This window comes from Neofelis nebulosa, chromosome 3 (assembly GCF_028018385.1).
Source record: "Neofelis nebulosa isolate mNeoNeb1 chromosome 3, mNeoNeb1.pri, whole genome shotgun sequence".
Classification (NCBI taxonomy): domain Eukaryota; kingdom Metazoa; phylum Chordata; class Mammalia; order Carnivora; family Felidae; genus Neofelis; species Neofelis nebulosa.
The window spans coordinates 125,110,797-125,126,027 of NC_080784.1; the positions used below are offsets into that span (position 1 = coordinate 125,110,797).

General features: G+C 32.0%; 1 protein-coding gene, 1 non-coding gene and 1 pseudogene across 4 annotated transcripts in view; 2 read left to right on the forward strand and 1 right to left on the reverse strand.

The window, feature by feature from the left end:
* The window catches only part of STPG2 (sperm tail PG-rich repeat containing 2), a 549,964-nt gene that overhangs the window by 150,875 nt on the left and 383,858 nt on the right, over positions 1 to 15,231 (forward strand). For all 3 annotated transcript variants that reach the window (XM_058721856.1, XM_058721858.1, XM_058721857.1), the window contains 2 exons: positions 5,277 to 5,437; positions 13,105 to 13,197. In XM_058721856.1, the coding sequence (XP_058577839.1) occupies positions 5,277 to 5,437; positions 13,105 to 13,197 (254 nt within the window). The remainder of the gene's footprint in view (positions 1 to 5,276; positions 5,438 to 13,104; positions 13,198 to 15,231) is intronic.
* Positions 8,242 to 8,341, reverse strand: LOC131508229 (U6 spliceosomal RNA; annotated as a pseudogene).
* On the forward strand, positions 15,019 to 15,126 carry LOC131508176 (U6 spliceosomal RNA). The gene has a single exon (XR_009259887.1). It is a non-coding gene; the product is annotated as a U6 spliceosomal RNA (small nuclear RNA).

Here is a 15,231-nt window from a genome sequence, read left to right on the forward strand (position 1 = left end):
CATTCAGAATAGAAGTAGAGATAAAGAGTTTTGCAGACAAACAAAACTAAAGGAATTCATGACCACTAAATCAGCCATATAAGAAATATTAAAGGGAAATCTTTGAGTGCAAAGGAGAGACCAAAAGTGACAAAGACAAGAAAGGATCAGAGAAGATCTCCAGAAACAATGACAAAACAAGTAATAAAATGGCAATAAATACATGTCTATCAATAGTTACTTTGAATATAAATGGATTAAATGCTCCAATCAAAGCCATAGGGTGTCAGAATGGATTTAAAAAAAAGTCCCAGGGGCGCCTGGGTGGTTCAGACGGTTAAGCATCTAACTTCGGCTCAGGTCATGATCTTGTGGTCTGTGTGTTTGAGCCCCGTGTCAGGCTCTGTGCTGGCAGCTCAGAGCCTGGAGCCTGCTTCTGATTCTGTGTCTCCCTTTTCTCTCTGTCCCTCCCCTGCTTGCTCTCTGTCTCTCTCTCTCTCTCTCAAATAAACATTAAAAAAAAGTCCCATCTATATATGACCTATAAGAGACTCATTTTAGCCCTAAAGACACCTGCAGATTGAAAGTTACAGGGTGAAGAAATATTTACCACACAAATGAATGTCAAAAGAAAGCCAGAGTAGCAATACCTGTATCAGACAAACTAGACTTTAAAACAAAGACTTTAGAAAGAGACAAAGAAAGACACTACATAATCATTAGGGGGACAATCCAACAAGAAGATATAACAATTGTAAATGTTCCATGCATCCAACGTGGAAGCATCCAAATATATAAAACAATAATAAAAAGAACTAATTTATAATAACCCAATAATAGTAGGGGACTTCAACACCCCATTGACATCAATGGACAGATATCTAAACAGAACATCAACAAGGAAACAATGGCTTTGAATGACACACTAGATCAGATGGGCTTAACAGATGCATTCAGAACATTCTTTCCTAAAACAGCAGAATACACATTTTTTTTTTCAAGTGCACATGTAACATTATCCAGAATAGATTACATATTAGGTTACAAAACAGGCCTCAACAAATACAAAAATATTGAAATCATACCATGCATTTTTTCTGACCACACATTATGAAACTCCAAGTCAACCACAAGAAGAAATTTGGGAAGACCATATGGAGGTTAAAACAACATGAATGAATGAACAACATAAAGAATGAATGGGTTAATCAGGAAATCAAAGAAATAAAAAACATGAAAACAAATGAAAATGAAAACACAATGGTCCAAAACCTTTGGGATGCAGCAAAATTGTTCCTAAGAGGGAAGTATATTGCAATACAGGTCTACTTCAAGAAGCAAGAAAAAAAATCCCAAAGAAATAGGCTGTGTTTGTAGTTTGAGCTTTCTCAACCTGCTTCCTGCCTGTAGAAGATTGGGGGTCTATAGCCACTTTTCATTTTGCACTATTGTCTTTTTTCTTCCAACCTTGTACAATTCCTTATAAAAACTTTGTGAGTATATTATTGAATTGACTTCTAATAAAGTACACTGGACAGAAGCCACATTCAGATGTACTTTTTAGAAAAACCCTTCTCTACTTTGGGTCACCTTTGGTACTGCTCTGTTTCCATTTTCTTAGATTCTTAGGAGCACTATTATTTTAGCCAAGAGGGTCTGTGACATATGGCCTTAAGATTCATAGAAGTCCTTTTCTTTAATTGAGAAATTCTGTGAGGTACCATCTTAAATCTTTCTGAGGTCTTTGCTCTCAGGCCATTTCTTGCTTTGAGAGCTTTTTGCTGTACGGAGAGATGGATGAAGAAGAGTTTTACTTTTAAATCCAGAAAATCTTGATTTATTTTCATTTTCTGCAAATTCCCTTTGAAAACAACAGTTTTAGCCCATCTCTTTCTTTCCATACCTTCTCACACATGGCTGAAAATCGTTACTTGGCACTTGTGATGATATTCAGCCCTCAAACTTTCTTAGCCAGAAACTCCTTATTTTACTAGGTATTTTCTTTATTGTCTCAAGCATTAGTATTGTTAAAATCTCTGCCATTACATTATATGTTTTCTTTTTTTCCAGCTTGCAATAACATTTTCCTCCTGTCTTTTAAGCCATCACCAAGTCCTTTCATGGCCCTGTCTCTATGTCTTGAGTTGTTTCAGCTTCTGACCCATCGCCCCTTCCCAAACCATTGCTACAAGTTTTGTTATGGCAATTTGTTATGGTAAGTTTATAGGGTACAAAATTATTTACTACTCATGCCATTGAGAGGTTGAGTCTCATTCTTCTCCCTTCCAATCTTGGCTAATCTGGTGTCTTTTTTGACAAATGGTATGTGGTGGAAATGATATCCCAGCACTTCTTTTTTTTTTTTTAATATAATTTATTGTCAAATTGGTTTCCATAGAACACTCAGTGCTCATCCCAATAAGTGCCCTTCTCAATTCCCATCACCCACTTTCCCCTCTCTCCACCTCCATCAACCCTCAGTTTGTTCTCAGTATTTAAGAGTCTCTTATGGTTTCCAGAACTTCTTAGGCAAAGTTATAAGCTTTACACCATACACCTGGCCCTGTTGAAACAATTGTCCAGAGCCTCTATGAAGTCTGACTGTTCCAAGACTTTAGTTCTGGAGAGGTCATGTGTAAGTGTTCGACACTTCCCCACCTGAGGCTAGCTCAGTGTGTTTATCATGAATTTGAAATCCAAATTATTTCTATAAATGAACTTATTGATTGACCCAACTGCCTTAAGATTGGGTCTTGTTTTCAATGTGATGGCCTAGTGTATTATGAATAAAATATAAATTTCCCAAAGGTTAGTTAATTTTTAAAGGATTACATGCAATTTTGATGACCCCCTCCAATCTAATCCCAAGTCTTACATGTTTTAAGAATCAGTGAGAATGGCCTCATGGAACTTTGAGTTTATTTATTTATCTATTTTATTAATTTTTTTTTTTTTATTGCATGTAGAGATTAGGTACAGTAATGAATTGGACCCATCAGTAATAGGACAGATTTACAGATTACTGTTAGAAGGTAACCCTAAACTAACGTTGGGGTTCCTTGGCATTTCTACACCTACTGAGTGGAAAATGAATATGAAAAACCTCTAATGTAAGTGAATTACATGATCAGGATGGCTTTTCAAATCAGAAGCTTAACAAGGCAGTACTTGTGATGTATACACTGTGAGGTCCCTGTATTTTAAGCACTTAAGTTGTAATGTGTTTTATTGTATTCTCATGCCAGAAAAGAGTCAGATCTGACATACTTGTCTTTTAATTACCTGAAATGGTGGTCTAAATAGTTTTTATCACACTTTCCATGTACCTTTTTCCTAAACATTACTAGTGGAGGGAATTATGAAGATGACAAGAATAAACCATAGTAGCATTTAGGTTTTCTGAGAGTTGGCACAAGAGACTCTTTGGTAGAGACTTTTTAAAAAATGGTTTGTTTGTTTGTTTATTTATTTATTTATTTATTTATTTGGAAGAGAGGGAGAGAGAGAGAGAAAGAGAGAGAGAGAGAGTGAGTGTGAGCAGGGGGGAGGCAGAGAGAGAGGGAGAGAGAGAATCCCAAGCAGGCTCTGCACTGTCGGCACAGAGCCTGACATGGAGTTCGACCTCACAAACCATGAGATCGTGACCTGAGTAGAAATCAAGACTCAGTTGCTTAACCAGCTGAGCCCCCCAGGCGCTCCTGGGAGAGACTTTTGAGGAAAAGATGTTGGAATTGGAATATTTGAAAAATTTGGAAGATTTTAGGTAGCTTGTTTGAGAAAAATCTTCTATTTTACAATGTATAATGATTTAATCATTTTTAGTCCAGAAAGGACCTAAAGTATCATTAGCCTCATAGTATTCAGAGTGCTCACTTGTCAGCAACTTGTTTCCTACCTACAATGAAAAAGGAGATTGCACCAAAATGTAAATCAACACAGTGCTTCCTTTATGGAGAAAGACTAGTTAAAGACTAGTTATAAAATGCCTAGGGAATAGTCAATTTACATTTAATTATAAGCTCTTTTTCTGGTAGATTGTTTTTGGATTAACAACAGCCCATAGACCACATTTTGAGTAGTACTGATCTAGTCAGTTTCTGTATCTTCAGACAAAGAACTTGAAGCCCAGAAAAACAAATGAGATTGAAATTACATTTTATATCTATTTAGTTGCAGAGCTAATTTAGTAGAATTCGGGTAACATGAATACAACCAGGTTAAATGTCCTTTCAAGTATATATTGCATTTTATGGATATTGCTGCTTCCTGGAACTGATGTTTTAAAATTACTGAATTATAAAACATATACAAATATTTTTTTCAAATATTTTAATGTTTTGATAAAGCTTTTCTCAATGACATAGAAAGTTTGTATTATTTTGATTGAAAAAGATGTTATTTACTCAGATTGCCACTGTAGAAAATATTTCTGGCTATAAATATGTCCTGAAAGGTAAAAGGCAAAAATAAAATAACTGCTGTGATAGGAATATTGGATGATAAGTGATTTTTTTCTCCCAAATTGATTTTTAATGTTGCTATATCAACTTTTCAATACTTTTTGGCATCAAGAATTCCTTTCTTTCGTTTGTTCTTTCTCCTTTCCTTTCCTTTCCTTTCCTTTCCTTTCCTTTCCTTTCCTTTCCTTTCCTTTCCTTCCTTTCTCCTTTATTGAGATATAATTTACACATAAAATAATTCATTTTAAGTGTAAAGTATGATGAGGTTTGGTAAATGTATGTGGTCAGGTAATCACCACTATAATTAAGTTTTATAACATTTCCATCATTTTAAAAATGTTTTCTCTTTCCCCTCTGCAGTTAATCTCCACCTTCTCCAGGCTACTGTTACTGTCACTATGATATTGCATTTTCTGGAATTTCATATAAATGGAACATACGTTATTCAGGATTTTGTGTCTATCTTCTTTCACTTGGGATCATGTTTTTAATGTCCATTCATATTGTTGTATTTATATTTCTTTTTATTGCTGAGTAGTATTTTATTGTTTGAGTATAGAACTTCTTTTTTTTTTTTTTTTCACTACCTGATGGACATTTGGGTTGTTTTCATTTTTCTTGGGAAAATACCTGGGGTTAGAAATTCTGGGGCATATATTAAGTATATGTTTGGTTTTATGAGAACTTGAAAAATTGTTTCTCAAAATGTCATACCATTTTACATTCTTGCTAGTAATATGTGAGTTCTTTGAAAAAAATTACTTTATTTAAAGTTATTCAGTTTAAAAGAATTAAAAGCATATTTATTCTTACATATGATATTCCTCATGATTTTAGGTCCTGGGTTTTATAATATCCTAAACAATACTATGATTGACAACATTAGCAATACCTACTTGAAGAAAAAAAAGAAAAGTGCATTTGGTTCTTCTGTTCCTCGGACTCTCTTGCTGGTTCAGAAAAAAGCTTTTACTTCTCCTGGTCCTGCCGATTATCAGGTAATTTGTGAATACCAAAATAATATTCTTTATATCTAATGCCAAGACTTAGGGTTTATAACAATTACATGTGACATATTTTCCCCATTATTTTAAGCCATACTATTATTATTGAAATCATTTTTATATGGTAACTTATGACATAAGAATAAACATTAATTTGGTTTGCAACTATGTTTGTAATTTCTTTTTTAAAAATGGATCATATTCTTTATTTATTTATGGATGTCATATGTATTTGTTTAAATATTTATCTTCATTTTAAAATTGCTCCACTATTTTTGGAGAGTAATTTAATTTTCCTTTACATGCTCTTTGTGGCTTTATGATTTTTGTGTACAAGTCTTACCCATCTTTGTTAGATTTCTTCCTTTGTATTTAGTGTTTCATGTTTTTAAATTCTATTGTAAATGGTACCTTTTAAATATTTTCATTGTTTAGCTTTCTGTTATAGGTATAAAAAATATTATAATCTTTATTGAAGATTGCTTTACCAATGATCCATGTGGCTTGCTAAATTATGATTAATTCTACTAATTTATTATTAGTTTTGAAAAAAGTTTCCTCAAGCACATTATGCCACCTGTGAATGATAGTTTATATTTTTTCTCTAAGTGTTTCATCTTTTATATATATTTATTCCTTACTGGACATCTGTATCCCAAAACAAATCTCAAGGAAATTAATAGGAATTAAAAAATATTCAGTGTCCAAGAAAATAAAATTCACAGAGTGTGATATTCAATAAAAAAATAGGTATGCAAGTAAGCAGGAAAACATAACCTAGAATCAGGGAAACAAACCAATAGTAAAAGACAAGAAATTACACAGATGGTAGAAATCGTAGACAAAGACATTAAACAGTTATTATAACTACATTTCATATTCAAAAGGTAGAAGAAAGATTGAGAAAATTGAGTAGAGAAATGGCACAAATAAAAAGACACAAATTGAAGTTCCAGAGATGGCAAGTATAATATTTTTAAAAAGTACACTATCATTAACAACAGATTAGGAGGTTTAGAAGAAAAGATTAGTGAACCTGAAGACGCTGATAGAAACTGTCTGAAATGAAACACAGTGAGAAAAGAGACAAAAGTAGTGAATAAAGTATAAGTAAACTATGAGACAATTTGAAGTGGCTTAATATATGTGTAATTAGAGTCCTTGAAGGAAAGGAAGGAGTATGGGGTCATACAATAATATTTTAAGGAATGATGACTGAAAATTTCCAAACTTTGATCAGAGCTTTATAAAAACTGACCTATCCATGAAGCTCAACAAACTTGCAGCAAAAGACATTAAGGAAACTATGCAAAGGCATATTATCACCAAATTGACTAGAATGGTTAAAAAAAATTCTTAAAAGCAGCCAGAGAAAAAGGATATATAGTATTGAGGGGCAAAGTTATCAATGGGAGCATATGTCTTGTGGGAAATGATGTAAGTCAGAAGACATAGTGCAACATTTTTAAGTATTAAAAGAAAACAGTTGTCAAACTATAATTCTATAGCAGATTAAAACATCTTTCAAAAATGAAAACACTTGGAATATGTGAAATATATGAAATATATATATGTGTGTGTCTGTATGTGTGTGTGTGTATACATATATATGTATCTATACACAAGCTGAAATAGTCATCCTTCAAAGACCTGTAGTATAAGAAATGTTAAAGTCTTCCAGGCAGAGGAAAATGTTACCAGATGGAAGATGGAATCTGGGTCTATATAAAGTAATACAGAGTATCAAAGATGATAACTATGTGAGTAAATATAAAAGGCTATTGTTGTATTTCTCATCTTACTGAAAGCAGACCATCTTACATGTTTTTGATTTACTGATAATTTACTTTCACATAAGGTAGAGGAAGCTGTGGGAGGAACACATACTCTAGCTTAATTTTGACTAAATAAAGGAGAACTAATTGAATAGAAGGGAAGAATCATTTCACAAATAGTGATCATATTATTTTACAGTTTAGAATTGTCAAACAAGAGATTCTGGACATTGTTAGGTATGTACAAGGAATTTAGATTATCCCTGTTTCAAAATGATCATCAGGAAACAAGAAATGTTCTGAAGATCAGAGACTCTTAAGAGTAAAACTGGCCTGTAAGGATTGACAGGAAGAAAATCTCATGAGTAAAATTCTGACAATGCAGTTTTGATTCACATTAAAATCTTAAGAGTACATTTTAAAAGGACATTTTAATATATGTGTATATATTTATTATTTATTCTTTCTCATTCCTAAAGAATTTGAGAAAGTTTAAAAGAATGTACATATGGAAAAGTAAAAATAGCTAACATTTAGGGTAAAAGATATAGATAGAACAAATAGATATTTTACAGATAGAAAGTAAATAGAAGTTAAACATTGGGGAAGTTTGAACATAGTTGTCAAATCATAAAAGGACATGTACAGAACACTGGAAACATGGTGTCTGTCCTATAGTTGACACTCAGGAAATTATAATTGAATAAATGAATAAAAGAGGCATAGAACTGTAATTAAAGAAGCTTAAAGAGAAAGACAATTTATTGTAAAAAATACTATGGAAAATTAAAATTAGTTTGTATAAGTTTAGTTTAGCCAAAAAGAGTAGCTAGAAAGATAAGAACTCTGTAGGGATAATATACGGATAGTAGAGCCACTGAACTGCTGAACTGGATTTGTCTTTCCTATCAGGAAAAGTATTTTTATTCCAGAAAGAGTGGAACACACATGGTTTATAAGAATGAATCCTAAGATATTTATGGTGGTAATGTAAGAATATCCTAGTGCTTTACAACACTTTTAAAAGATGAAGTGAAATTAAATTTGCATGTCATTTTTGCACAGGGTGCTAATCTTCTCTGTGATGTTCCAGTTTTAGTATTTGTGCTGCCAAAGTTATCACTCTAGTGCCTTAAATTAGTTAAAAGCTTCAGATGTAGCTGAAATAGATTTCATTGTAATGAAAGAACAGCTGTAAATCATTACGGTAATCTCCAAGAGATGCTGAAGATTTGTAGGCATAAAAGAAAAATAAAAGTAAATGAAGGTTTTTCTTATTTAAACAAAAATTAAAATTTTACAAAGTGAGAAGTTCATGAATTATTACAAAATTTTATTTTATATATATTCTAGTGTAAAAAACGTATAACATTAAATTTACTATCTTAACCATGTTTAGCTGCTGATTTAAGTGTATTTTTAGTGCCGCATGAACATTAGTAGTTTTTAGAATATTTTTGCTGTATTTTATTTAAAATGTACTAGAAGTTCATTATTCTAAGTAACCTGACATTTAGATTTAAAAGAGTTATGAAAATTATTACTTGCAAGAAATTTTTAAAAAGCTCTCATTACAATCTTTATTCTCCACTGCATATGCTGAGACAGTATAGCATAGTGATTATGAGCATGATCTCTGGTGTCAGAGTACTCAAGACTACTTGGGTATATTTTCTTCTGTCACTGACTTTGTGTAAGTTGTTTAAATTCTTAGTAAGATGGAGATCATAATAGTACACACCTTAAAGCATTATTATGAATACTAAATGAATAAATACTTGTAAAATACTTTAAATAGGTCCTGGCACATAGTAAGAACTTAATAACTTTTGTTACTGTTACTGACGATTAAAAACTACCTATAGGTATAACCCAAACTGTTTTAGTTTACATAAAATTTAATAAACTATAGTCAAGAGTGAAAAATACACCCTAAACCTGAGTTTTAAAAATCCAGTCGGGGGGCGCCTGGGTGGCGCAGTCGGTTAAGCGTCCGACTTCAGCCAGGTCACGATCTCGCGGTCCGTGAGTTCGAGCCCCGCTTCAGGCTCTGGGCTGATGGCTCGGAGCCTGGAGCCTGTTTCCGATTCTGTGTCTCCCTCTCTCTCTGCCCCTCCCCTGTTCATGCTGTCTCTCTCTGTCCCAAAAATAAATAAAAAACGTTGAAAAAAAATTAAAAAAAAAAAAAATCCAGTCGGATAAACTGTGTTTAACTGCACAATTAATTCACTTAATATGATTGCTGATAGATTTGTGTGTATAGAAACCAAACTGTTTCATATATTCTATTGGCTCACTTGTTTTAGGATTTTTTCTTACCTCACCTTTTTTGAATTAATCAAATATTTTGTATTATTCGATTTCATCTATTTCCATAACATTTTCAGTTATGTATTGTTTTATAGTGTTTTAGTGGTTGCCACCAAAATTACAATATGCATCTTTTACTTTTTGTAGTTTAATAAAAAGGATTATTTGTACCACTTTTCCAATAATGCTATCTTAGAACATTTTAGCTCCATTTTCCTACCTCCTATTTTTGTTTAATTATTGTCATACATTTTAAGTTTACATATATTTTAAATTCTTTGAATATTATTGTTCTGTACAGTTAATATTTATTAATATTTACCCAAATATTTACCCTCTCTGTTGTGTTTTGTTTCTTTCTACATTTCTGTTTTTCTATATCACATTATTTTTCTTCTTCCTGAAAAACTCTCTCTATTGCTTCTTTTGGTCAAGGTCTGTTGATGAATTATTGTATACTTTTGTCTGAACATGTCTTTATTTTGCCATTTTTAATTTTGGGGGGTTGGATTTTTAGGCTGGTAGTTATTTTGCTCCCAGCACTTTAAATATGTTATTCCATTGTTTTAGGTCTTTTGTAATTTCTGTTGAAAAGTACATTGTCAAACTTATTGTTTCCCCTTGAAAGCAATTGATCCCCCTCCCCCCTTTTTTTGGCCTGTGTCTTTGATGTGTCAAAAGTGTGATTTTCTTTATATTTATTTGCCTGAAGTTTGCAGAGCCTCTGGGTTGATGTCTTTAATCACTTTTAAATAATTTTTGATTATTATATCTTTATATATTTCTTCTGTCACATTCTTTCTTATCTATATTTTTGGGGCTCTAATTAATATATATGTTACACCTATTCATTATGCCTCAAACATCTCTTATAATCCCTATGTTTTATTATCCATTTTTTCTCTTAGTGCTTCAGTTTAGATATGTTCTACAGACATATCTTTCAATTCATTAATCTTTCTTTAAAAAAACTGTGTTTCAAATGTTATTAAATTGACCTAAATTCTTAATTTCAGATATTCTATTTTTCAGTTCTAGAGTGAATTCTATTTAAATCATTCTATTAAATCTTTATGATTTAAATCATAAATATTTCACTTTTAGGAGAAATTCTTCATGTTTTAACTATTATTTTCCATTTTTTTTCTGTTTTCTTGAACACATTAATTATAGCTATTTTATTTTATTTTATTTTATTTATTTATTTATTTTTTTTAAAATTTTTTTTCAACGTTTTTAATTTATTTTTGGGACAGAGAGAGACAGAGCATGAACGGGGGAGGGGCAGAGAGAGAGGGAGACACAGAATCGGAAACAGGCTCCAGGCTCCGAGCCATCAGCCCAGAGCCTGACGCGGGGCTCGAACTCACAGACCGCGAGATCGTGACCTGGCTGAAGTCGGACGCTTAACCGACTGCGCCACCCAGGCGCCCCTAATTATAGCTATTTTAAAGTTGTGTGTACTAACTCCAACATCTGGATAATCTATTGTCTGTTGTTATTTTCTGTTATTTTTTTTGTCTTGAGTTTTGATCATGAATGTCGGTCTTTTGGCATGCTCACGAAGTGTTAATAAAATGCCAGATATTGTATACAATATAGAGACTTTAAATGGTGTTACCTTCTATTTGAGAGAGTTTATACTTTCCTTTGCAAGTCGGGGAGAAGTCAGAGGAGATCACCTTAAAGCAATAATGAATTCTAGTGATTATAGTTTTTTTAGGGCTTAGTTTATTTACCTCTGGTTTGTTCATTTCCTTAAGTGTAGTCTCTCTGGGGATTTCAGCTGTGAGCCTGATGTGTTCAAGACCCCTTGCTTTGTCAGATTCTGAATTGCAATCTTTAATGCATATGTTTTTTAGTATTTTGGTTCAGATTTTTAGCATCACCCCTATCCCTTATCCCCTGGCAAATGTCTTCATGGAGAAAGAGATCATGTGTTTGAAGTTTCTTAAATCTGCAATTTTGCCATTCTGGCTTCACAAGACCAAAATAAGCTTGTTTCTCAATGTTTTAACAGCATCCCTCTGCCAGATCTAAACTCAAATTCTCTGTTGCCTGTTGTGAGCAAATGCTACCAGGGAGAAAGCACCTACAAGGCAATAGCTCACTTTTCAGAGGTTCTACCCTCTTTAGACTCTTAGCCCCTCTTGTCTATGCTGACAACTCAAAGTTAGAAGTATCCATGACTCTATTAGGCCTTTAAAAATAGGATTTTCTTATATTTTATCTGGATTTAAATTATTTTTGTGAAAATATGGCCTTCTGCAAACTTAATATTCCCTCTAAAGCCAAAGTCATCCAATGACTGATTCATTTTCTGAACTTCTACCCATAAACAGTAAAAGTTGCAAAATACTTTTGACCTTCTTTATGCTATAATTTCTAGCACTATATACATGATAATAATAAAATTATTATAAAAGTAAATTATTTTTTAACTTTAATAAATATAAAACCACACAAAATAATAATGCTGGGTCTGATGTCCTAGATTTGAAGGATTTCACAATTTATGACTGATTTTTCTGTTTGAAAATGATGAAAATCTATTTTCTTTTGAATGACTAGGTAGGAATAATACTAGGAAAGGAATGGAGAAGCACCAGCTTCAGCATTTAGGGTAAAGAGGCACATAGTTTAAAAGATACGTCTTTTAAGGGATAGATTTTATGGTAGATTAATGTTCCTCATAAAGTGTACAAAGAGAGATCTATTCTAGTAGGTACCAAATTCTGAAGTGTTAAACAAGTATATCAGATTCTGAAATAAAAACAGTAAAGTATATAAAAATGGGAAAATGAGAATATTCTCATCCCTTTGTATATACAAAGAATGTTACTATTGGTTAACAGTTTAAAATATTAAATGGATACAAATGGCTAAATTATATGATGAATCAGAAAGAGTATAATATCAAAAAGATTAATTAATTGCTAATTAAATTTTTAGGTTACCAGCTTTATGTAACCTATTAATTTACATACTCAATGCATGTTAGGAATTGTAGTATTGAAGAGAGTGTAGATGATTTTGCTTAGAAAATTTATTCATCCAGGATTTTCACATAATCAGTGTAAATAGTTATTGTTCATATATTTTATTTCATTTATTAATAATTAAGTACTAACAAATAATACTATATAATTGGTCAAATATCTTTATATATGTGTGTATGTGTATGTGATGTATGTGTATATATACATGTATATTACTTATATATATATAATGAAACAACAAGAATTGATGTTTGAATTTGACATTATGGTATAGATAATAACTCACTTGTAATGTGTTTAAATAATGTATGTAGATCTATCTTGTTTTTCTAGAGGTCCATATAATCAACTCTTTTTTTTTTCCATTTAATGTCTCATTGACTTAAAGTCTTTTGCTTCTATATCCCATTTAAAATTTTTAATTTTTAATGAATATATATCTGTCTCTATTTAGTGACAGAGCAACATTGATGGGCTTCCTTGAAAATTTATTACTCATAGGGCCACTTGAATTGATAAATAGCATTGACACACTCTTTTTTATTTCTTTTTTCAACATGCTTTTTGGAATTCACAGGTTGGTGGAGTTTCTGATGAATTACCTAACTTGACTAACCGATATGCTGTTATTTTGTCAAGACCAGAAAAACCTACTAAACTGTCAGATATGGTAAGAAGACCCCTTTATAACAAAAGTTATTTGTAATCTGGGAATCATGGAGGGACTGTATAACATGAACAGCATATTAGGATCTGAGAGAGGTACATGGTAGGCTGTTGGTAACATCTTTGACTAGTATGATACTTCCTTTTTTTTTTTTTTTAAGAGAGCATGAATGGGGGAGAGAGGCAGAGGGAGAGAGAGAGACTCATAAACAGGGTTCATGCCCAGTGCTGTGGGGCACTGTCCTACTACCCTGGAATTGTGACCTGAGCTGAAATCAAGAGTCAGATGCTCAACTGACTGAGCCAACAAGGTACCCCGATACTTCCATTTTTTAAAGTTCACCAAAAGTCTTGAAGCTAAGCAGAATCCAGCATTGCTCTGTGAGAGGTGATTATATGGAACATCTCCTGTAGGATCAGAGAACATTTGTTTTTAGAATGTATAGGAAAACATAATCATGTTGTATATGAAGGGGAAGGCCTACTTAAGGTTCAAAATAGTTTACTTATAAGTGTAAATTTTTTCTTTTAAATTTGAGTCAATCTTGAAACCTAAGACTCTATAGTGATTTTTTAAATCCATGTTAATCTGTATTTTAAATTGTGTTTTATGATATTTTTCTAACTAAATTTCCATTTTTTATAAAAAGCTAGTATTGAATAAATTGAAATACATAAAGCAGATGACATTTAAACATGAATACTTGACTGTTTCATCCAGATTGATTTTACTAAAAGTACATTTTGAAATTTGCAGTTAAAAAGTTAGACTTCTATGTATAGATATTGCTAAAATAAATCTATATAGAAATTAGACTGTCATTATAAGATATTCTTAATAACAAATTATCAAAACAAGCTCATCAACCAGGTTTTAAAACTTGAGAAATAGTATTGCTTGCTGAAATAAAATTATAGTAGGTTCACAGTGCCAAGAGTTGATTAATTCGTTAAATTAATACGTTGTAAAGTCTAAAAAATCATACAAATTACACTAATTTGGTGAGAGGCATCAGGAATAGACTTATTTTTTTCTGAGACATTGGTTGACTGAATGTAGGAGATGGTGTCAAAATTGACATCAGGTTCTATGACGTTTTTGTACCAATAAGTTCAAAAGACAGTTTAAAATTATCCGTCAGTTTTCTTGACATGTAAGAGATTCTCATAATTGTTAAATAAATGTGTTGTTTTCATAGATCATTTCTTTATCTTGAGCAATTTTATGGTTGTGTTGTTTCTCAAGTGAGTCATTGTACACATTGTAGGATCCACTGTGAGGTATGTCAGAAGTAATTTATTACTAGTTTAAAGCTTTCAAGCATAGGAATATTTAGTGGATTCATAGTTATTTCTATCATAATATCATAGTTACTAGGAAAAAAATTCAAATCTCTGAAGGTACCCCTAGGAATGCATATGTATGTGCTAAATTTGCTTGTAGTAAAAAAAAGATGGTGATGTGCCCTAAAGAAAGATGAGTTACTTACCAATTGCTGTTATCTAATTTACATTTTTCTCTTTTACCTTGGTCTCTCACTGGATCTTGAAACTTCTGTTTTTGTATTTTTATTTTTTGACATGACATACTTGCAATGGAAAGTATTGGGTGGGACTTTGCTTACCCAAGAAGCAGAATAGTTTAATCACATAGAATATTTTAGCTTTTGAAACTCTTCTGCAAATGAGATACTCTTCAAACTTGTGGGTGTATAATATATATGTAATGAGAATCCAAATTATTAATTTCATATCAAAATTGATCTTAAACTTATGAAATAATGGGATTAGTTTTATAATTTTCACTTCAAATAAAAATATTACAGTGCTCACTTCGACAGTATAACAATTAAAATTGGAATGACACAGAGAAGATTAGCATGGCCCCCTGCACAAGACTGACATGCAAATATGTGAAGCGTTCCATATTTTATTTATTATTTATTTATTTAAGTTTATTTTTATTTATTTTTGAGAGAGAGAGAACACAAGTGGGAGAGGGGCAGATTGGGGGGGTGGGGCAGAAGACATAGAATCT